Source organism: Topomyia yanbarensis, chromosome 1 (assembly GCF_030247195.1).
Source record: "Topomyia yanbarensis strain Yona2022 chromosome 1, ASM3024719v1, whole genome shotgun sequence".
Lineage (NCBI taxonomy): Eukaryota > Metazoa > Arthropoda > Insecta > Diptera > Culicidae > Topomyia > Topomyia yanbarensis.
In genome coordinates this window covers 207795546-207820545 of record NC_080670.1, presented here as the reverse complement: position 1 = coordinate 207820545, position 25000 = coordinate 207795546, and the positions used below count along the sequence as shown (strand labels likewise).

The window sequence follows — 25000 nt, the reverse complement described above, 5'->3', positions numbered from 1 at the left end:
GATCTTCTCCCGGATCAAACACAAACAGTCTCTAAATCGTGTAAAGATTTCAAAAATCTCAACGAAACGTAATTCAGTCTTGACGGAAACGTTAAAAATTCACCCAGATAACGTGGTGGTAACAGGTCTTTTACGCAAGATTCCCGTGTCTACGTGCCAGCACGGAAAGTTGCGATCGGCGGTGTGGTCACCACAGCCCTGCACTGCAACTGCTTCGATTAGCAACACGAAATATACATCCGGGAATGTTTACGAGAACGACTTCTACTCATGATTAGAAGCCACAAGTTGTTACTTTCGTTTCAATTGTGCTCAAATTCAAATTCAAATAATTGAAGAATTTCTAACATTGACGAAGGCACATCTTAGGAAACATGTCTCGGAGACCATCAAACAGTTTGAAAAAGATGGTCGCCGAGAAATCTGTGCTGAATCTAATGAAAAGCGTTCGCAACAAAGTGCTCCAGCCAGCAGTCAAACGCCAGATAGTACATATTTCGAACACTGGCCTGTTTTGCTACTCTAATATTAACTGTAACAGTAAAATATTTCCAACATTTATGTATTTCTTTCTGGAACGGTCTTCCAGTAGCAGATTTCCTTTTATCAATTGTTTTGTATGCTCGCCCCAAATTTAACATCCATTCATGTTTGCACAACGTTCTACCCTTCTGCAGAAATGGCTGAAGGTGAAAAACGTCCTGATGCTTACATACATTTACCAGATCAGATTTGGACTCCTCTAGGTGTCTTGGGTGGTATACTTTCGGAGCAGGAAGAAATCGGACCTGACTGCTAACTTTTCGGCCATAACCCAGATAACAGGATGTTTGAGCAGCTAATATACGTAGTGCAGTGAATGACTTCGCCAGATTAAGTGCTGCGAGAATTTTATGCGAAACTGTCGCGTCTGCGCGCCTGCCCGCACAGTGAAGATTGACGGTGCGGTCATCGATGAAAACACATGTTTAGGTACGTGTTTGGAACCTTTTAGATTAATCTGCCTTTTCGAATCTTTCATTCATTGAATGGATTTTTTTTAGCTTTTGGCGCTCAAATTTTTAAGCTTAGTATTTTATGATGCTTCAATTTTTGGAATTTTTATATTTTTGTATTTAATGCATTGGAACCTTCAAATCTTCAAACCTTTCAATGCCTTCGAGCAAATTCGTACAATGCTTCACTTAGACTGATTGCTTAAACAATGAATAAATAGCATATATTTTATCCGGCATATCCCGTCGTTAGATTTTGGCATCGTTAGATTTTGGCGTCAATGTCAACTTTAAACGAAAAGAAAGGCATCATCAAACGTTCTTCCACTGCGGAACAAGTTTAACTACGCCGACCATTTCTTTAGCACTCCTAGTGAACAGCATCGAACATCTCGCCAATCTATTGTTGTAATGTTGAATACTTAGGCATGCACTTCGATCCGAGCAATTGAGATCTTCAGCCGGACCGAAGGCACCGAAGAATTTGAGATCTTTTTAAGATCTACGGAACGATAGATGGCCGTGAAAGAAATACCGAAAATCTCTTAGAAAAGCTGGGGGTGGTGGTTTCCAATCTACAGCAGTTGATTTACAATGCTGTCTATGGGTTTCTACGAAAGATTACCGTGCATTCGTGCCCGCACGTAAAGTTGAGATTAACGGTGTTGTTCACCGAGTCGATTCGATCTGATGAATCACGAGGTTAGCTTTGTTAAGAACCTCTTGCTTCAGTTAGTGAAGATACTGGACCGTAAACGATTACATCCATCATCAATATCGCAGCTGACGGGACTGGTTTGCCTAACTACCTGACAATATGCTTATTCTTCCCAGCGAGCTGGATTAGGGTCAATCCCAGAATTTATGCAAATGGTGCATATTCCAACTGACAGTTAGGTTTGAGTTTTTGTGTTTCGGATTTTTCTCGTCGGTAGCTAACAGGTGACTATGAGGATCATTCTTGTGGAAGGAATGCTGAAAAGTGTCTTTACTGTGGGGAAATGCCAGATATATCCCAGATATTACGCTCCCGTCCTTTTTTAATTTCATTTCTCAATCTTATCAACCTCGCATATCGTGTCAGGACTCACCTTGGTCGTACCAATGTTCTTCAACTAGTTGTGATAACACTAACTAATAGCATTAGCAAATTGAATTTTCCAAATGGAAAACATCAATTCCACGCCAGCCGCTTCCAAAACCCAAACCCCGTCCGCATGGCCTACTACTGGGTACAGAAAATTATGCATTGACACCGTGGCACAATATGGTGTACATTTCGGTACAATATTCACGCCGAACAATAATTACCGGCCAGTCATCAAATTCCGCAAGATGTTTTTTTTTCACCGCTTCTCAATCGAATCAGTCCAAACCAGATCTAGCAGACACCAATTTCAACAATTAGCTCAGCAGTTCACAAGTAAGCAACAGCAGCAGTAGCAGCCTCGGAAAACCAGGAGAGCTTACAGTTAATTCACTTACTTTTTTGCACCATTCGCTTTCTCGGTTTTCCTACATATTTTCCTCCTCCGACCGACCGACACGCTCTCCCCAGTCCCAGCCTACCGCGATCATCGTAAGAAACTAAACATTTTCTTCCCCTGGAATCGACAGCCAGTCAGTCAGTCAGTCGGTGCAGAATGAGCTTTTTCCGATTTTCCCGTTGCCCCTGCGGGGCTGTAACACGCGCGCGCGCTCAAGCACACCGCTTGCATTCGGGCTAAAGAGTGAAATGAAAAACTGCAACACACCACCAGAGCCAGCGGCCTATTTTCTTGCCGGACGGACGCCTCTATGTGAAGAAGTCTGGAGAAAGCAGCCTGCAGCAGCAGTCATCAGCAACAGCAGCAGCAGCAGCACCTGTGATGTTGTTTTGAGAGTGTTGTGAGCTGCACCACAAGGTGCTTGACGAACTGCCCCGCTAGGCATACTCCCAGTCATTGGTGGTGGTGCTTGTGCCCGTTTTGATCGGATTGGAAAATAAACAAACAAACAAAAAAAAAAAACAACGGATGAAGTGGAGCGGTGAGGGTGCGCATCTTCATTGTCGCCGGGAAGACGGAGATCACTGGGTGATGGTGAGTGGTGAGAGAGTGAGTGGAAAAGAATGACAACCGGTGCTAATTGAGCTTTTTGTTTGGCTTTTTCAGTAGCTTTGACGGGAAGAAATTTGAAAGGTTCGGATTGCTTGGATGGAATTGTGATGCATCGCAGTAAATAGTTTGTCAACTTGTTCACGTGAAACAGAACGTGAGTGTTTTATTCCTGTTATGCTGATTTTTAATGAAAATTCCATTCTTTCAGAACTATCGGTTGATGAAAAAAGCTGTAATTCTATATTTCATCACTGCCAAAGAAGATATCCAGAAAAATGGACGCAGGAGTCACGTTCCTCCCTCCAATTAAAAACAAGTGTTTCAATGCTGTGGACACTCCAAAACACTGCGTAAACCTCCAGTTCCACTTTTCCGCCTTACAATTACTCGTTAGGCCTAAACTTATCCCAGTTTCCACCCACGTTACAAATTCGTAACCAAACCAAACCATCCCAGATTAGCAGCTCGCGTTTGAGTACGGAATTACAGTGGCCTCTAACCGCATTTTCCACACTTTACTACAATATTTTGATCCGCTCGAAGCCATCCCGCTCTGCGACACCCAACCCGTCATCTACTACTGCTACTATCACGCTCACCTATCCCCGACGACGATGACGACGACGAAGTCGGCGAGTTAGCATGGGAATGCATCGTCCACAAACCGGGGGTTTGTGGTGTAACCTGTTTTTTTTCTTCTCGCCGTCGCTGTTTTTCCAGATCGGGAAAGTGCAAAATTAGCACATCGCAACAGAAAACAAAGCCACGAACGGCTACTGTTACACACATCTGCCACATTTGCGCTTGCTACCTTCTTCACACGTGTGCCTCTGGCGATGGTATAGGAATAATCGGGAGATCTTTGCTGGACGCGGTAGGGTCCTACTACTCCCGCCAGAACAGGTTCCTTTCAACAGCACGCAAACGATGGTCCCATTCAGTCAGATCACACACACAGACGTTGACCACCGCAGTTGGAGAGCAAGTGGCATCACTCGCTGGTTGTTTATCTATTTTTTTTTATCAATGTGTTTTTGCTTAAACAGGTTCGAACACCTTCCAGGTTCCGAGCGACGGATGCTCTAGATTTCGCTCTGCGAGCTGCTGCTGCTGCTTGGTTAAGCGGCTTAACTTAACAGCTGCCTTGACCCGAATACCGACCGGATTAGCGTTATCCCGAGTTGTTTCGTTGCGCGATAAACCGCGAGCGGAACGAGGTCAATCGGTTTGACTTGTAGGAGGTATTAACTTTCTATTGGAAGAAAGGTATAGAAATTGTTTCAATTTTATGAATGTTTTCATCTTAGCTAAATAGTAATCCAGTATTTTTTCAGAAAAGCTCACCGAACGAAGAACATCAATGGAGCTGAGGTTGTCAGCAACGTTGAAGCAATGATCTGTTAGCATTCCTGATTTCTAGACTGTAGTGAGTAATTCTGGGAAGTAGACTGAAGCAGATTCATTGAACTTATAGGAAGTGGCAATATTTTAATTTAAGATACCGAAGTCAAAAGATTTAATCCGTCTCTATAGTCTATAGTCTCTTTCGGAACTTATTAAAATAAAAATATTTGGGACCAATTGCGGGCGTCTCTGATCCTAAACCCTACCTTCGTGGATGTGTCGAATAATTCAGTTAAATCTGAAATCTTGAGCGTTTTTTCAAAACGTCATATCTGCAATGAGTTACTCTCTTTGTTTACTTTCTCTTTCGATTTTTACGGCGTCACTATAACACTTTTCACTTGTTTTACAGTACAGATCGAAAGACGGTGGTTTTAACTAGCATATTATGCAAAGAACTGAGGGATAAATGTTAAAGTGACCGAATTATTAACAGAAGAGAAAAATTCCAGATATGATGTTTTGAAAAAACGCTCAAGAAATATCTAAGAAGCGAACACGGTTGGGATTATACTAAAAAAGAATGATGTTAAGCGTATCTCACTGAAAACCATTTGCCGAGGCTGAGCAGGATCGTTTTCTTGAACAACTTTCAGATGCAGAACAGTATTTCAATCGCCCAATATGAGTTGTGGTCAGAGGATTTTTTTTTCTGATTTTAGCATGGCTATGTACTTCACTTATGAGGGATAAGAGAGTTGGATTAATTTAAAAAGCGTCTTTTGGCAGAGTTAAGCAGGTAACTTCAAAAAAGATAACTTTGGCTTTGTCTCGCGCCAGGGCGTTGTTTTTTCATAGGAAGAGAGCATGTGAGAACTCCACCACAGAAAATAGGGATTTGCTCGCGGTTTTGGAAGTATTGGCGCAAATAAGTCCAAGGCATAAAAAAACTAATATAGCCACAGAAATGCATTTGGTTAAAAAATAGGGTCGCTACATGTCCCCTATTTATGTCTGGTTATTTCACCACACCTAACGGACCGTAGTTCATCGGTTTCACAGTGGGCGTCACGACTCCATCGCCTCACGGTAATCCAAGAGGCCCACGTTCCCGAAGGCACCGACATTTCCGACTGGTTCGAAAACCACTATCAGAGGGAGCTACTGACTGGAGCAAACATCTTTCAAACTGTTGAATTGGCAATCCGAGTTGACGTTCCCGGGGAAAGAATCCCGCTCGATACAGAGCTTTTAGGAGGATCCTTATACCCACCATTGCGTCTTGCGGTTCGGTTGCGGAAACGACATCGTCAAAGCGGTAGCGGACAACGGAGTAGTAATTCGTAACGATGTTACGATTACTGTTAACTGCCTCTCATTTGCACTTGGCGATATATGAAATAGCGACCAAAGCCCGATTGTGATATCCTACAATTCAGACCCCCCCCGTAACGGCGGCATCCCGTCGTCGGCTAGCTGAAATACCTCTGAAGATTTTGGCAATCGAATATCATCCGGTGTATTGAGGTCGTCAACGCAGTGAAGAACCACCGACGACCCCTTCGAATACTTCATTTGACGCCGATCAACAGCCACCTTTGGACCAATCAATTCCGCCAGCTCGGATTCCGCCACGGAGGACATCTGGGGGACACTCAATGTAACGGGAAAAGGAGGTCTCCCTCAACGGTGACGGCGTTGAAACTCTGGAACGCCAGGAACTGAGTCGGCAAACCTCTTCTCCTTCAGCAACCGCTTCGTTCTCGTCGATGTTCTTAGCTACTCTGAAGACGAACCCCGTCCCCTTCTCATCCACCTCTAGCCCTGAATGGAACCAACTCTTTTCCAGGCTAGAGCTAATCCGTGTCCCTAATGACGACCCAGAGATAGTCACTGGGATTGATAATGTTGGATATGCCTTACTGAAAAACATATCATCCAATCCCAAAAAAGTGCAAGGAATGAAACTAGGGAGGGACTACATGGCTCAAAAGACTGTGCGGGAAGGTTTCTTTCGGCCCCTAGATTACTGGGGAAACCTCGGCCTCCTTATTGAACTACTCTCCGATAAGCAAAAATTGCGACCGGTCGCGACAGCAAATCCGAACTTGACACCATTCTCGAGATCTACGGTACCCCATCACGCTCACCTCCGTCGTGTCTAGCCCTGGTCTTGATATGCAAAAACACCTCACATTGACATCTCTGTCTTCTAGGCGGATCGAGTAGGATTAATTGGTACTAACAGCATGTCCCCCGATGCCTCGAAAAGGGACAACACATCTCTCAACACTCGTCAGTTCTCGCAACTGAAGCCGATGCTGGTCATATCCAAAAAAAATCTGCAGACACAACATCAGTCATCCTTTCGGTCTCGCTTTCGGCACTGCTTGCGTTGGAAGTAGGGACAATATTGACCCGCCGACGACCGGTGACGGCCTTCATAACCTCCAAAAACCCAAAGGACTCTCTGAAAAGTGGGAGTATTGGGAATAAAAAATACTATCCCGGGTTTGGGTCGGGCAAACCACTCCCAAACAATCTCCCGTCTTCTTTTTCCGCCCCCAAAGCTACCGATTTGCTCCACCTGTTCAAACCAATGAACGATTGAACACATCCTGTCCAACTGTTGGGAATTCGAGGACCTTACCAGAACAAACAGCGATGACAGGCCCTCTACGACGAAATTTGAACAGATCTTCAGCCCCAATTACGTTCACTCCAACCAGCAACCACATCCCATCCTTTGCTTCTCTGTCACTTCTCGGTGTTGGAGAGGTCACCCTCGGCCTAACGAAAAACCACGATCGGATCATAATAAACATTTTCCCATGGTCTGATCTGGGAAGACTCCCCAAAATCAATATAGTTCATAAAAGGTACTTCTGTTTGACAAACCCTTGTCCAAAAGGGCAAGTTAGACTAAGCAGTCCCGTCAGCTGCGATTGATGCTGAATGTAGTCGTTTACAGTCTATTAGCGTCACTGATTGAAGCAAGGGATCCTTGAATCAGCCAACCCGGGGTCCAGCCGATCATCGTAATTCAAACTCTAATCGGTGACCACGCCGTCGATCTCAACTTCGTATGTGGGTACGTAGACGCGGTAATTTCTCGTAAAAGGCCCGTTATCAACAACGTATTGCAGATGAAAGAGTATCATTCGAAAGTACTATCAATCTTGTATCTGCTTCATTTTATGACTGTATTAAGGGCTCAATTTTGAGCATACTCGATTTAACTGTTCTAATATCTGTTGTAGGGAATCCTCGAGAAAACATTCTGTAGTTTTACCGTAACGCAATCGAAGGCATGCTACATCAAAACAATCGCTGAGCACCTCTCACATTATTTTAGTAGTTGTAACTTTGGCAAAATGCGGAATGTCGAGAAAAAAATCAGACTATAATTAAATTTTGACTTTATTTTCTTCAGCTCCTGTGGAATAGTTTCCTAGCGACATTCTTAATCAGAAATGTCAATATTTGAGGGCAATTATTTGGCAGCTTAAGTAAAATATAAAAAATCCTTCATAGTCTGACTTCAAACCCCCGCAAAGCTTCTGGAGATGTTTAAGACCAGATTCAGTAGTTTTCCTCGATATTTTCAACTTGTTTCTGTACAACTGAATTTAGAGTATATTAATACTGTTAAATTTTTTATTGATGTGCATAAAGAATCCTTGTCAAATTTACCATACTGCAGATTCCTGTTCGTCGATAGATAGGATGAACTACGAAGGACACGAACAACCTAAAAAAGGACTTTTCCTTTCAGGAAAGCCGAGTATAAAAGAAACTGTTTTATCACCATCGTTTTGGGAAAGAAGACCGGAAGGAGCGGAAGCAAGGAAAGCACCCCCATCTATATCGACAAGACGTTGAACCGAACCCGTTCTGATACTCGAGGTCTATCGCAGAAAATTATAACAAACGTTGAACGATGATTCCCTGCGAGGTGCAGAGCACAGACCGCCTTTCGGTTTGCTGTTGCCGGGAGAGACGGCCAAATATGCCTTTTTTGAAGGTACCTTACCAACTTGAATAATCAATGCTAACCATCGAACCACCATTTTATCGACCCTTTTCAGGGCCATCAAAATATCATACTAATGTTATAAATATTTGATGAGCAGAAGAGAAAATTTGAGAAGTGGGTCCTAATAGTGATGGAATGATTTAGGCTAACAATCGCTTCTACACACAGAAAAGAAATGTTGGTAAAAATAAGAGTTTTTCACTCTTAGCAAAAAACAACTAACGCACACTCTTAGTTTGAAAATAAAACTTTTATTTTGATTACCAATCTTCATTAGCTTAAAAGGGAATCTTTTATTTTGATTATTATTCTTGATTAATTTTAAATTCTTGCTTTCAACCTGTGTGTAGCTTCTTTCACAATGTCGGGGAAAGTTTTGATATATAATGATGTATAATACCAGGTCACGGTTAAATGAAAAGTACCTTCAACGCGGTTTACCCAAATTTACGAATCAGAAAATTTGCCATATTCTCCTCAGGTTTACATGAATTATTTTTTTTTCTGATAATTTTCGGACATTCCAACAATTTTCTATCAAATGAAGTTCTAAGAACTTTCGGAGAAGTTCCAACACATCCAAATCCAATATTTGCTCGAAGTCCGACCAATTCGATGTAACTGGCAACTTTGCATATTCTGTGTCCGATTGTTTTCAATAATTCTGGCAACAATACTTCATTTCAATGTTCAAAAGGTGACGTTCGATCGATTCCATTGTTTTTATATCATTCGCTTGGCCATTCCAAACCTTTTTCAATGCTTGTTGCCTGTCCCATCCAAACTTTTTCAATGACAATCTAAACTAATTCATTCAAAATTAGAAATTAGTTAATTTCATCAACAAATCATGTAGTGTCGTTCCCCTCGTAAATTGACCTCATTGAAGAGTCAATAGATCTCAATTCTAGGCAATTTTTCGTATCCGTGTACACAAATTTTCACAGCAAATATATTTGCATCAAGGCTTGCTGAGATGAAAAAAGTCACAGTGTTTTGACACCTTTGAAAATTATTCTTTGTTTTTGTTGGCTCTTTTTCACCCACTAGTAGTTCCTTATGCGTGTAAAAAAACGCTTCCAAAGCGCCCGGATCAATCTTCCCGCACATGCAATCGGGTCTCAAGAACAGCTACAACAGCAGAGCCGCCACGGTGGGCCTGAAGCTCAAATAAAAGCCCAGCACTAATGAGCGAAGCAAATACATCCACCAACTAACCAGACCGTCAAAAGTAGGTTCCCCGTTCGTCCGCATGCTGAGCCGCCTGCCTCCGAAAACCAAATCACCGGTAAGAGACGTTTATAATCTCAGCCTGGCGGCGGCTGCTGAAACCGGTGCGGACCACCGCCACACGCCACGGATCGCCGTGCGCGTTCGATCCGTCCAAATTTAAAAGCAAAGAAAATAATCAAATCATCGGCGGGCGGTTTTTCCCGAACTGGCGATCGGCGATCATGGTGTTGATGATGATGGTGGTGCGGATGATAATAGCGATAGCGATCACGCAACGATGATCGGCACTAGCTGGGGCTCGGGTAACGGCTTCTACTCACGTGGTGCTTCCAGAAACTAATGGATACCGTGCAGTAATTTCACCTGATTCACGCACACCCCAATTCGGACTAATGAAGGTCTCTCGGGTTCCTTTCTGTCACGATCTGATTCAACCAGCGCAGCGGGTGGTTAATTACGGATCCCACAAGCGCGAATAAGCTTTTCCAGGTAGGACTGGAAACATTAATCAGATTCGATTTGGAGCAACAACGGGGACGACAAGTGGACATGCCGTCGTCGTCATCGTCACCGTCGCCAGCCAGTTCCACTTGAAGTAGCAGAAATAGAAACAGAAAGTTTGCGCACTCGGGAGAAAATTGACACAGATTTGCTTGATCAAACACTACCGTGTGCCGTGTTGTGTGTGTGTGTGGCTCTGTTCGGTCCAATTCCGGTGGCTAGATCTTGAAGATTGGTGCGCGCACATTGCGCGACGGCGAAACCTAGGTTCCTCGTGATTGTTGGATCTGACGGAAGCCGTCACCATCGCTGCTGCCTCAGCTGTGAATGGAAGAGTTCTTGACAGTTCGACAGCAGGTCGCGGCTGTCGCCGCCGTCGCAGGATAAAAGGGGTAAAGGAAAGGTGTGATAATTGAATCGGAGCACACCGACGGCGGCGATGAGTCGTTGTTTGTTTTCTAAGCTTGATCGATCTGTGCCGCCACGGCACCAGCGGGAGTGACAGTGATGGTGGTCCCTGTTTTAAGTAGACAATTGGATGTGCCTGGACGGATTTTAAGTGTGCCTGTCACTTTAGTCGACCGGATCGGAGCGATTGATGACGGATGCAGTTTGTGCAGTGCTTTTGAGTTCATTTGTTGATGGAATTCAAATGCACAGATTTCGTTTTTTGATCGAGGTCAGAACTGGTTGGTTCCAATGTGTACATAGTTCATACAAAAATAATAGTTTCGAGTGAGCCTAGCCTGACCCGGATCCAAAAAACGAGCCCTCTCCTAGGTTGACGGGTTTGACGGTATTGCAAACATTCGCGCATCTGTTTCAAAGGACCTCTGAAAGGCAATTGCTTTGAGATGGTTATTGCGTTACGCGTCGATAGTGGTGCATCGAGAAGACCGAGAGGGCTTATGAACCTTTTTTATGTTTTGTGTTTTTTTTTATTTGGATGACGAACTGGCGTATATGATAGAATAGTAGGTAATTTATTGCCTAGCGTGCAATTTTTCTCTTCCTAAGATTCGTTGGTTACTTTTCCGGTGTTCAATTCGAGCATACGATTCATTCGGGAACATCGAATTAGGTAAATTATCGTTAATGGTAAATAAATATCATTTACGGGCACTCAAACGAGTACAAGTAGTTTGATTGCATGTAAGATTTGTTCTTTTCATTGGTCTGTTTTTGTTGTACTTCTATTAGTTTGCTTTTCCACTACTAATGCATACCGGTCAATTTATATGCATCCACTTAATCTTTTTGTATTTCTTTTGTCTGTATTCATCATGTGATTTTTCTTTTTTTACTATAACTTAAATTAGATTCATACTTCATTTGAATATTTTTTCATATACACTCAATTCAGTGGCGTATCCTGGGGGCGGGTTCTGAGGGTCCACACCCTCTAAAAAAATTCAAATTGTTGAGGAATTTTAAATTTGAATTTTGTTTTAAATTTAAATTTTGTTTGCTGTTGACTGAAAAAACGAAATCATCGAAGCAGGCCTAGACACAGCAAATAAATGGTTAAAGATAGGGAAAATTCATGTAGTGAATATTTGTTGAAGAAAATCACCTTTGGCCTCCTTGTGCTATTTTTTGGATCTGTAATATTTATTTAATATATATTTTTTAACCTACTCTTATTACAATTACTTTCTATGAATACTCCTAGTGATGCAAAATGGATACGTCTAGTTGACGTGCTTTCGGCGTTTGGCAAGCCCATCAACTTTTTTGGTGGCGATAAGTGGTGTGAGAAAACTCTGTTGAATGAAATGTATTTATTTACTATAACCTTTTTATCTTTTAGGTGAATGACCCTTAGAGTTAAAACCAATAAAACAAACAATATAGTAAGATTGAGAACGGACAGTGTGTCTGTTTTTCGGATTTATTAAAATCTGACACTTCGAAAGTTATTTGCAAAATAATCCTACTCTGGAGCATGGTTAAAATTGACAGAACGATAGTTAAATTTGACAGCTCGATGGTTAAAATTTTGCCCATGATGCAGAATAAAAAGGTGGAAACATTTTCTGTACCTAATTGAGGTTGTCAATATTTTTCAATACAAAATTAGGGATAAAGATTGAAACGATAACGTGTTGTGTTAAGATTTGTTTGGGTTATTTCATGATGTGGATGTTTACTTTTCGAGGCTATGACTGTCATACTTAATGTAATAAGAAAAAAATTAATTTTAAAATATCGACGAATGTTCACACCTCTACCAACTTGTGGTCATCGCAGCTTTCAATTCTAAATAACTATCCATATGTCAACTTTTGAAATGGTTCGCTCTCTCGGTTAAATTTTTCCATTCAAGATAAAATAACTTTCGAACTTCAAATTTTAACTAAAGGTTAAAGGACGATGCAGACGATACATCAGCTTCCGTCAACGTCAACGGAACGTAACCGTTCCGTCAGGATAAGTTTAATACTTTTCTCTTGTGCCCGTTCACATGTGCCGTACGTCAAAACGTTCCGTGTCGTTGATGTTATGTGTGAATGCTTCCATTTAACTGCATGTAACTAATCTTGACGTTCCGTACCGGTGACGGAAGCCTGATGTATCGTGTGAATCGCACTTAAAAAAAAATCGTCAAATGGTTCACAGCCTTAATGTGCTCATCATAGCATGCTGAGCGTTTGACCGTCACCTTTCGTTTGTTTACTTTTTTATTCGCTTTAAATTATTGTTTACTAAAATGTTGCGTTTTGAAAGTGAAGTGAAAATTGGACACAGGGTCAAGGGAAAAGGGTGCAACTATCCGAAAATTAGCGAAACGCTTTAGGATTTATCGCGTACGTATTAAATCCAGCATGAACAAGTTTCAGAAACACTATTCATGGGATCAACCCGAAGCTGCACCTGAAACGTGAAATCTCTAATTAGGAAGAATAAATCAATGTCGGTACGTAATTTGACTAATAAAGTAGGACCGAGCGTCGAAATGATCCAACGTATCCATAAGGGGAACAATCTAACGACCTATAAAAAGCAGAAAATCGCCAAACAAAGTGCAGAACGAATGCAACGTTCAGCAGCCCAGCAGTTGTATTGACGAGTTTTTCAACGACCAGATGTAGACCTATGCTAAAGAGAACTCAGAAACATTTCCAAATCCACAATATTATGCTGCCATCATATTGCCCATAAAAGCATTGTTGAAGATTTACATTCTCATTGAGCATTATGGATGGAACAACCATATTTTGGAATTTTTTCAATATTTTCTGAACAAACCTGGTGATCTTATTTGTTTATTGTGATTCAGCGGTGATACAGAACACAATCCAATAGATAACTCATTTTCGACAAAAATCCATATGGGACTCGTATGCATTTATGGGCAGCGTAGGAGAGGATGTGAACAATGCAGACAGGTCGATTCAAGTAAAAAAAAAATTGGTCAAACAGTGCTGATATGACAAGCAATGCGTTGCTGCGGCTTAAAGTTAACCCTTTTTACGCTACCTGCACTATAAATGCGAAAATTTATCGATCTGAGCATCTGCTGAAGAGGTTGTTGCCTTTATATCGGTTGGTTGAGCAGCTAAAAGCTGGACTATCCAAAAATGTGTTCCAACACTTGTCCGAAAGTTGATGAAAAATGTTCGACTTGAAATTCGTGAAATACTTTTTATTTTATCTAGTCTTCACAATGTTGTTCAATCTTGTACAAAAAAGGATCGTAAATTTTTAATGAGCTAAAATTTGTGTCATTTTCGCAGCACTGTCACTGATAACTAGAGTCAGCAGCATGCATTTCGAAATTCCAGTGGCAACATTATGCAACTAATTCGAATCGACTTTTTCATACAAGCTCGTATACAATAAACCTTTCGTTTCGAGATACGTAATGTCACCCCAGATTGTCACAAAAACATCAACAGGTACATTTTGCAAGATTTTTTTCAACTTTCAGTAAACAAGACCAAAGCATCGCCTACTTACTACAGTGAAGACCCGTTTTTATCAGCCCCTTGGCGAATTTTAGGCTGATAAAACAGGAACATTGATAAAATCGGGACATATATTTTTCTGTCTTTTTAATAAAACGAAGCTCTTAAAATATTCTTCTTTGATTCTTAGATATAGCCTCGTAACCCTTTCTAATTATTTGCTTTAAGTTCCCTTTAAAGGGACTGACAGTGCAAAATTAAAAAAAAAAATATTTTTATTTTTGCATTTTGAGGATCTCTAAGATATGAAATATATGCCCCAAAAAGGATTTACTCGAATTCAACTTGGTTCGTCTGCTAGAGCCCATTAAACTACCAACTATCAATTTTCATATGAAGCTAATAAAATCGGGTGCCGTTAAGGTCGGGTCTCCACTCCATTCATAAGTAATGAATAGAGGCTTTGCAATGCTTCAGTTTTTAAGGACGATATTTTTCCCCCTCTCCCTGCACTGCATTTTCCTTAATTTTGGATCTGCTCATCCATCCATGTCAAGCACCCAAAAAAACCACTTCCTCTTCGACTTACCTTCCGGAGCATCCTGTGCATTGGTCACGACCACCAGCAGAACCAGCAGCAGCTGGTAGATGTGCTGCTTACGACGTGTCATCGCCGTTGACTAATCCACCTTGCAATGGTTAGCAATTTTATTTATTTTTTTGGTTGGTCCCTGTTGGAACTGTTCTCACGAGGATAGTCAAAAAACGAGTTTCTATATCGAGTTAGTTAGTAGGTCCAAAGGATTGACCGAAATTTTCCCGTTTCGTCGCTTCCACTCCAGTCGATGTCACTTGTTCTGTAAATTCCACAGATAAAAAAAAAATTCCCCCTTCGTATTTAGCTTGCCACAGATTGCAATTTTCACATCCTTTTCAATCCACTCCGTCGCGCGCGCAAGTATGTAAGTGTACGCGTTTTCACTAAATTTTCATTTTTCTTCGAAACGCACGCCAGCTCCCTGGGAGGGAAACTTCAGCGCCTAAAATGAGCGCGCGCCAAACACGGCACGAACCACCGTTTTTATTTTCCTTATTTTATTATTTTTCTCCCGATGAAGCAAAATAACTTTGTCACTTTCCAAATGAGCAAACACACTTTCAACAACACCACTGACGACGGCAAAGTAATTCTATTCGGTGGCGTGTTGCCACTCTCACTTGTCACTTGCGCTGCACCAATATCCGGTTTAACCGCAGCACCACACACACGGACGCCAAGCCAAGAGAGAAAGGGACCCCGTTAGGCTACCCCGTGTTTCTCCAGAGAGGGGTGGGGGTTGTTGTATTGAGGGGCCGTTTGTAACAACACCACTGTTCTGGACCGGAACTTTTCCCTGTCTTGAAATCGACTGACTGACTGACTCTGAAAAGTCGGAGTCGGAGCTGGAAACGTCTTACTCGAACCGCGGTCACTGTTGAACTGTTTGCAAGAAAGCCCCCAACGGGCCACAAAACGGACCTTCTTGGTTTACCTTTGCCGTTGGCTTGCGTTGCGATGATCGCGCTTCGTTCGTCTCAACACCACCACGACGACGAACTGCGAACGGGAGCGAGCGACCACTTTCTTTCCCATCATCGGTAGGTAGGTAGGTAGGTTGGTAATTTCTATCGCACACTTCTTTATGTTTGAAAAGCCGCTGCTGTTTGGTTGAACACGAAGCAAGCCACGATGCGAAACAACAGCCCCAGCACTCAGCAGCAGCAACCTGGCAAGGCATGGAAGCAACCGACAAGAAACAGCGTGGAGTCAGCGAAGCGTGACCAAAAGACGGCGATTGCGATTGCTGAGCGCGCCACACTCTTCACTCACTCCACTGACACGGTAAGCTTGTTGGCACTCATCAAGCAGGCGAACTTCTTCGGAGCTTTTAGGTGAGAGTAGAATAGTCTTTTTCAGTATAGTTTTCAGCGAGGAAGCTCATTGCACGTAAGTTTATTTTCGGATTGATCCTCGTGTCGTCGTTGTCGTTGTCGCCGTCGTGGCAGGTTGAAATTGTGTCAAATTTTAGCCTTTTTTCGATTTTCTTTTTGAGTCATCAACGCGGATCTCTTTCATCGTCGGTTGGTTGGATTTTTCAGTTGACGTCGTTGCCTGACTATTCGCTGTTGATCGGTGCAGGAATTTGTGATTGCACATGCCGAGGGGAACGAGCTGACAGGTTCGTCGCTTGTGTTAGGATGTTTGTGATTTCAGGTTATTTTCAAATAAAAGGAACGCATTTTCCCAAGTTTGGAATACTCGTTCCTTTTCTAAAATAATCAGATCTCCATTTATTATAAGAAATATAAGAAGTTGCAAAAAAAAGCAGGCAACTCCTGCATGGGCGCGAAGAAAGTTTTTTTTTTTTGTTTAATTGCAGTTTTAGTTAGACCTTCTAAATTCGGCGTTTATGACGAAAGTTTGTGCAGGGAAGACGAAACGGTCAAAGATTTAATCGGTTCATAATTTAATTGCGCGACCCAGATGCCAACTGTGATGTGGTCAGTCATCGCAACGCCCCTGTCCCGGTCATCGAAAGCGCGTTCACACATTGAATTTCCACCTTTTTCCTACATTTTCGGTCACCCATCCGAGCAGGCGTTGCCTTATGGGTTTTTGCGGCGATGCGGTGGCGGCAAGAGTCCGCGCGGCGTCGTGTATCGTTTACAATTTGAACGTGCGGAAGTTTTAATTTTTTTTTGCTTTCTTCCTTCGACTTCCAACTGAAAGTACGTGAATTAATTTAGTGTGCTGGCTGCCGTTTCATTTCTGGTACAACACACACGCACGCATTCGTACCGAGGGTAAATGACCCTGTGATTTGAAGGAAAGAAGGAAAAACTTTCGATTGACTCGTCACGGAAAGAATGCTAGAAATTAGGCCGCTTTCTGACTGCTCAAATGGTTGAATTTGTTTTCTTCTTTTCCGTCGTAATTTATTAAATGCAATCATCGCACAAATCAACTCTCGTTTTCAGCCGCAATCAGCAGACCCGATCAAATGTGTGTGTGTTCTTTTCAAAGCGCATCTTCCGAGTGGATTTGCCACACTTTCGTTCGGAGAGGTTGGCCACCGAAAATTTACATAATTTAAATCCAACAGCTGGTGAATGGGGTGGCGATAACGAATATTCACGATGGAAACAAATCAATCACCGAAAACCTAGCCGAACAGATAAGCTTTTATTCAGGTAAAATGTGGGCCCCATTCAATGTAAAGGGCGTAAACAGCGATAACGACTAGTCTGTAAAGTCACAAAAGCATCTGAGAAAGTGTGGGAATTATTGAATTGTTTGCCGTTAAAAAGTAAACTCGGCTAAAGTAATTTCTTTCCATATAATTTGGATCTAATCAAACTAAATGGGTGCTTCGTCTAATCTGAGACCACGAAAGATTTTTTTCGAGCAAAAAAAAACAAATGGGATGATTTTTTTAAAGTTGTGTTTAACGTTCCGATTTCATCTCTTCCTTACGTCCAGAGTGAACCGTCCAACACTTGTGTTCACATAAAAGGACTGATATATGGAGATGATCATGGAGTTCCAGAATGAGGGAACCATGGTCATGGAGTTCGGGAAACAGGGAGCCAGCATCATAGAGCTCCAGAATCAGGGATCCAAGATCAAGTCCAGAAGCTGGGAGCCAAGATCATGGAGTTCCAGAATTAGGGAGTCAAGATCATGGAGTTCCAGAATCAGGGAGTCAAGATCATGGAGTTCCAGAATGAGAGAGCCAAGATCATGGCGTTCCAGAATCTGGGAGCCAAGATCATGGAGTTCGGGAATCAGGGAGCCAAGATCGTGGAGGTCGTGAATCAGGAGCCATCATCATGGAGTTCCAGAATCAGGGAGCCAAGAACATGGAGTTCGGGAATCAGGGAGTTCCAGGATTAGGGAGTCAAGATCATGGAGAAACTCGGTCTAAGTAATTTCTTTCGAATTAATTCGATTTAATCGAATTAAATAGGTGTTTCGTCTAACTTGAAACTAGGAAATATTTTGTTGGAACAAAAAATCAACTGGAACGATTTTTTTGAATTAAATTGCGTTTAACGTTTCGATTTATCTCTTCCGTATACGCCAGCCGACTCGATCACCACGTAGATGCTAAGTCCAAATGAAGGAAATAATTATTGGGTTGACTCGAAACGACTGATAACTGATGACAGCTCAAGGATCAGTGAGTTTTGAATACAAAATCTTTGAGTTCCAGGATCAGGGACCAATAAAATCCACGATCAAGTATCCTTGATTTCTAGGATCGATCAAAGATTTTCTATTTTCAGGATCGATCAAGGATCCCGTAGTTACACATAAGTTCAAGGTTCAGTGATTTCCAAGATCGATAAGGGATCCTGGAGTTCCAAGATCGATCAAGGATCCTGGAGTTTCAGGATCCACCAAAGATCGTTGAGTTGCTAGATCGTTCAAAGATCCTGGAATCCCAGGATCGATCAAGCATTCTCGAGTTTCAGGATCGATCAATGATCCTAGACTTCCAGGAACGATCGAGTGTGTTGGATTTCCGGAATCGATCAAAGATCGTTGAGTTCCAGGAAAGATCTAGGATCTTGGAGTTTCAGGATCGATCAAAGATCCTGTAGTTTCAGGATCAATGACAGATCCTCGAATTCCCGGATTGATAGGGGTCCTGGAGTTCCGAGAACAATTAAAAATCCTGCCGTTCCAGAATCGATCAAGAATCGATGAATTCCAGGATCGATTAATGATCCTGGAGTTCTGAAATCGATCAAGGATCATTGAATTCCAAAATCGATCAAGGATCCTCAAGTATCAAGATCGATCATTGATCCTGGAGTTCCAGGATCGATCAAATATCCTCGAGTTCTAGGAACGATCAGATATTCTTGAGCTCCAGGACGATCAAAGATCGTTGAGCTTCAGGATGAAGAGTCCTCGAGTCCAGTAACGATTAAAAATTATTGAGTTCCAAGATCGATCAAAAATCCTAGAGTCCCAGGGTCGATCAAGGATTCTGGATTTCCAGGATCGATCAAGGATCCTGAAGTCCAACGATCGACGAAGAGTGCTGGATTTCCTGATCAAGGATCCTTGATTTCCAGGATTAATCAAGGATCCTGGATTTCAAGTATCGATTAACGATCTTGGATTTCCAGGATCTATCAAGGATCCTGGAGTGCAGAATCGATCAAGGATTCCCGATTTTCAGGATCGATCAAAGATCATTAAGCTCCAGAAACGATTAAGGATTTTTGCGTTCCAAGATCGGTCAAGAATATCTGCGTTGCACGATCGCTCAATGTTCTTCGTGTTCTACAGTTCCGGGATGGATCAAAGATCGCTGACTTCCAAGATCAGTCAAAGATCCTGGAGTTTCGGGTTTCGATCAAATATCTTTTACTTCCAGGTATGATCAAGGATTCTCGAATTCCAGGAACGATCAAGGATCCTATTGTGCCAGGATCTATCAAGGATCCTGGAGTTCCAGGATCGATTAAGGATCCTGGAATTCCAGGATCGATCAAAGATCCTAGAGTTTTACGATCGAACAAGGATCCTCGAGTTCTAAGATCGATCAAGGATCTTGGAGTTCCAGGATCGTTCAAGGATCCTGGACTTCCAGAATCGTGGAGTTCCAGGATCGAACAAGGATCCTGGAGTTCCAGGATCTATCAAGAATCCTGGAGTTCCAGGATCGATTAAGGATCCTGGAGTTCCAGGATCGATCAAGGATCCTGGAGTTCCACGATCAAATCCTGAAGTTCTAGGATCGATTAAGGATCCTGGGGTTCCAGGATCGATCAAGGATCCTGGAGTTCCATGATCGATCAAGGATCTTGGAGTTCCAGGATCGATCAAAGATCCTGGAGTTCCAGGATCAATCAAGGATACTGAAGTTTCAGGATCGATCAAGCATCCTGAAGTTCCAGGATCGATCAAAGATCCTGGAGTTCCAGTATCGATCAAGGATCCTGGAGTTCCAGGATCGACCAAGGATCCTGGAGTTCATGGATATATCAAGGATCCTGGTGTTGCATGATCGAATCCTGAAGTTCCAGGATAGATTAAGGATCCTGGAGTTCTATGATCGATCCAGGATCGATCAAGGATCCTGGAGTTCCATGATCGATCAATGATCCTGGAGTTCCAGGATCGTGGAGTTCCAGGATCGTTCAAGGATCGTGGAGTTCCAGGATCGATAAAAGATCCTGGAGTTCCAGGATTGATTAAGGATCCTGGAGTTCAGGATCGATCAAGGATCCTGGAGTTCCAGGATCGATCAAGGATCTTGGAGTTCCAGGATCATTAAAGGATCGTGGAGTTCCAGGATCGATAAAGGGTCCTGGACTTCTAGAATCGTTCATGGTTAGTGGAGTTCCAGGATCGATCAAGGATCCTCGAGTTCTAGGATCGATCAAGGATCTTGGAGTTCCAGGATCGATCAAAGATCCTGAAGTTCTAAGATCGATCAAGGATTTCGAAGTTCCAGGATAGATCAAGGATCCTGGAGTTCCAGAATCAACGATTCCTTCATCAGGAAATCTTCAATTCTAGGATGATCCCTGAGGTACAAAATCAACAATACTTGAGTTCCATGTTCAAAGATCTTCAAGTTGCGAGCTTAAAAAGTTGAGTTCCACAATAAAGAATCAAAAATCCTGGACTTCTAGATTTAAGGATCCCTGAGGTCCACGATCCTTTAGTTTTTAGTGGTAATGAAGGCATTAACCAACCATAAAGGCAAAAAAGAATTATGAGGTTATAGAGTATAGAAGACCGAGAGAGCGTTTGAAACAACTAAAATGCTTAAAAGACTGGAGACACTTAAAACTATGAAGTTAAATAAAGATAAAAAGCTACATAAGCTATAAAAAGTTCAAAGCTAGAAAGACTTAAAGAAAGCCAAAGAAAGGCAACAAAAAATTAAAAGCATAATAGATGACTAAACGTGAACAGAAAGGTTCCGAACGAATGAACTCATTTGACGGAAAACCACCGACTCACCGACAGTTCCGCAGGTACCGCAATGTTGCTCTCGATCAGGAAATTTATTTAGTATGAGCCCAAAACAGACACGCTAGCCATGATAGGCATATAGTTTGAATATCAGAAATCAGGAATCAGTAGCGTCTGGCTCCAATGGCACGTTCCCCACGTTGATCGGAGATTTGTGCCTTGCCATGAATCGTCTTTCCATCATTTCCTCGATGGGAAGGATAGGGGAAGTGGTAAGGTTAGGGGTAAGGAGAATATCGACACAGAACAATTAAAACAGAGCATTCTGCGCCCCCGGAAGGATGCTGAACGATCTGCAGGTGCTACAATAAGTGGAATAGAATTTCCAACCTCCAGAGGGATTTAGAATTTTTACTTAAACAGTGAGCAGATATATCAACACCCCCGAAGGGATAGTGTCATACAAATACGGCTTAAACTATAGCTCTATACCACACTGGGTTAGGAACAATAGTATATCCTTGAGTTTCAGGTCTCTGTACAGAGGTTCATCTATGTATGGAGAACCAAAAATCCGGATACGCAATTGCATTACTGGAGGGCAGCTACATATCAAATAATTTGAAGTTCCGTAATCAGATTCACAGAGATCACACGAATAATACTCAGCGCGCTGAATAGTAGCCGTGTGATAATTGAGTTCGCAATGTCCAGTCAGTGCACTGACTAGAATACTGCAATTGTACTTGGAAAAATGCATCAAATTCTTTGACATTTTCGGATTCACATCCGGCAGAAAAAAGTCTTTGAACGCAAGTTTGCAAGCTACGCCAATGGTTGGCATGTTCGGATGCAGCCCAGGAGTGAGTCTTGTGCTCAATCTAACTTATCGACTGGTTCTGGACCAACGAAGTCACTCACAGCGCCCGCTCTAGCCAATTCGCCCGCCACTTTAATTTCCAGTAATACCGGAATGACCGGGTACCCATAGAAGGTAGATAGTATATGAAATGCTAAGTTCTTCGACTTCGACTGTCGAAATAAGTGCTTTCAGGGCAGCCTGACTGTCAGAGCAAAAATAGATTATTTTACCGTAAATTGTCTGTAGAAGTACCGATTGTACGCCACACAGAATCGCGAAGACTTCTGCTTGGAATACGGTACAGTATCTATCAAGCGAATAAGACTGGTTTACTCTTATTCTACGACAGTAGACTCCAGCACCGGTTCGGTCCTCCAACAGAGAGGAATTCTCACATTGAAAGTTTTAAAAGGAAAACTACGTGTGAGTGTAAGGTCACTGGGAGCAAGTGTATACTCATCCCAAGTAACCATTTGAGGCCACAGTGTGTGGCTAGTTGCACGATCTATTGGGTTACTGTTCCAGAGCCCAGTATCCTTTAGACGGTATGCACACGAAAGTGCTATATGATTTGCCAACTCATGGCTAATACTGTCAGAGCAGAGAGTTACATCTAACACAATTCTCTGCCAGCTCGTGCTAGTGTTGGGCGATTTCGTACATTAAGTATGTGCAGATTTGTACTGCTAAAGTATTCCATCAATTCGGTGCCTCTCAAATTGATATCTGAGCTGCACCAAATTATGTGCTGGGCATTTGCATCACTTCTGATTATAAAGGGAAATCAACCTCTGCTACAGTATGGTCATTGCAATCATCAGAAGGTGATGGTTCATTATCACATAGATAAAAAAAATCCCATAGAAAATGGGACAAACGTGCGGCTATGCTTAATTTGTCAAATTACTTTGACTTGTTCATTGCACAAGTAATAAAGAAGGCTATTTTTACGCAAAGTCACGAGTTTACCCTTTGACTAACCTGCCGGACTTGGCAGCTCATTTTGCAGGCGCAGAGCACGTCCATCCATCTACAAGTTGCCGTTTACGGCTTTCGGCACTCTAAGAATTAATCAAATTCAAAGCTCGCACATAGGACTGTAGCCGGCCACGCCAACGACGGTCCGGTCCAGTGAAAGTGGGCATCAAAAACCTGTTGATAAATCTGCAACAACTTTCAAAACGAAAAAAAATCACGTGTGTGTGCACAGCGCATACCCCCAGAGGAAATTTCATGCAAACACCGGACCGGTTTTGGGTTGCTCCGAATCGGATTCGAACCGGACGATAACTCCTTTCTGGAAGGTGCTTTGGGGAGTACTGTCAGTCAGTCTGTCCGTCTGTCTGTTTCGTGTGGGTTCGCTTGAGGCGCTGCTGTCGCCGGCGGAACGTTTGAAAGGATTCGTTTCTTGCGGGCAAACCTGTTCCGCCGGACGCATTTTGCTTGTTGTTATCGGTGTTTGATATTGCTTAACAGGGTTGTTTCTTTTTTTTTTTTTGCTTTATGGTTCGATGGGTTTCCGCTATCGCTATCGGACAAATGCCGTCACTTTTCAGTCGGGGGGAATAAGTTGGAAATTTTAAGGTAATTTGAATTAAAACCGATCCGGAAACATGTGGTTTTGCTGCAGCTCAGACGGAATTGGCTTGTTGGAACGCACGAATACTATTCGGCAAAAAGAATTTACTATATCAGAATAGATATAAAATGTCATTCGGTCAAATGTATCGCTTGTAGAAACATTGAAGTAATATCTACAAACACAGTGAAAACCTGACATGGAAACAGCTGAATGTCCGCAACTCTCACATGTTGCAGTTCAATTCGAACGTACTTTGTTCCGCGATTTAAAAAATAATTTTCGCTCGACGGTAGAAAAAAAATCCACCACAGCGCATCCATAATTCACTCATAACACTTCCCCGTATCAACCATAAAATAACATTACAATGTTTACTGGAGGAAACTGACTTTTAATTATTGTACCAAATTTTCGGCCCAAAGCCAACACCCGGATATGGCCGACTACATACTGGACTCTAGTGCAGTAGGCATTGGAAAATTTTCGCCACCTGCGTTTCCACCGACAGCAACACCAACTGTGGTGTGCCGGTGCATTTTTCAGTAAAAGCGAAGAAAAAGCAGACGGCCATGACCATGACCAACAGCCCAAATAAATAATACATTAGGTTGGTAGGTAGTTGCGGAGTTACAGGAAGTTATTGACTACCTATTGGCGTGTGCGAAGAGTGAAGCGGGGCCAAAGGTGGATAATTTTGGTAAAGTGAAAACTGATTTAAAATTTTGGGCGGCTGCGAGGTGGCGAACGAAAATCTCTCCTAATCAACATCGGTGTGGTGTATGAGGTGTTGACGCGGGTACCGCGGTAGGAGGTGCAAGATATGAGAAAATCCGTGTCAGTGATTTAATTTTTCGACCTTTGGAAAGCTGAAAATTGGTACCTTATCAATTCAAGACCTATGTTTAGGTTATTGAAAAGGCAGATGGTGTAGAAAAACGGTTTTAAATTGGATCCCTGTAATGCTGTCTATATTGGAAGATTTGCTGTGAAAAAAATTAATATAAGATTCAAAGCTAAACGACACCCGGAAAGCCCAACCAGTAGCTGAAACAGTGAGTTCCACTGCCTTACCAGTAATCTAGTCTAATAGACTGGTAAGAAGGCCAAACCCGATTCCAGTCGAGCATCCGGCACACAGCGGCTATAAGTTGCATGCAAGCAACCAGTAAAAAGCGAAATTTCGATAATAAACATAAGCCATTTTATTAGTACCGACCATCATCCCCCGGTGGTTGGTTGGTTGGATGCCTGCCGTTCCAGTCCAATGTGAATTCATAGACCATACACAACATACTTACGCGAGCGAGCGGGGGGAACCGATGGAAACCACTATCATCTACTAGGTACCGCAAGGAAAGCCCAACAACTATCGTCCGCCAAACCGGACCGGGATCGGTGCAGCGTTTCTAATTGGCCCAGATTTCGGTTGGAACCCCCCCGGTACGGACACCCGCGCAGACC

At 42.5% G+C, this 25000-nt stretch overlaps 1 protein-coding gene and 1 long non-coding RNA gene across 4 annotated transcripts in view; one reads left to right on the top strand and one right to left on the bottom strand.

Moving 5' to 3' along the window:
* The window catches only part of LOC131676195 (uncharacterized), a 59030-nt gene extending 43466 nt beyond the window's left edge, over positions 1–15564 (bottom strand). Inside the window, 1 exon segment of the mRNA XM_058955317.1 lies at positions 14706–15564. Within this exon segment, the coding sequence (XP_058811300.1) occupies positions 14706–14787 (82 nt within the window). The 5' untranslated portion in view covers positions 14788–15564.
* LOC131689840 (uncharacterized) lies at positions 2800–4677 on the top strand. 3 transcript variants are annotated; one of them, XR_009305482.1, is made up of 5 exons: positions 2800–3076; positions 3149–3248; positions 3303–4095; positions 4158–4360; positions 4429–4677. It is a non-coding gene; the product is annotated as an uncharacterized LOC131689840 (long non-coding RNA). The 3 variants fall into 3 exon arrangements; XR_009305483.1 differs by having other exon boundaries at positions 4418–4677; XR_009305481.1 differs by having other exon boundaries at positions 2801–3076; positions 4158–4677.
* Positions 15565–25000: the final 9436 nt, after the last annotated feature.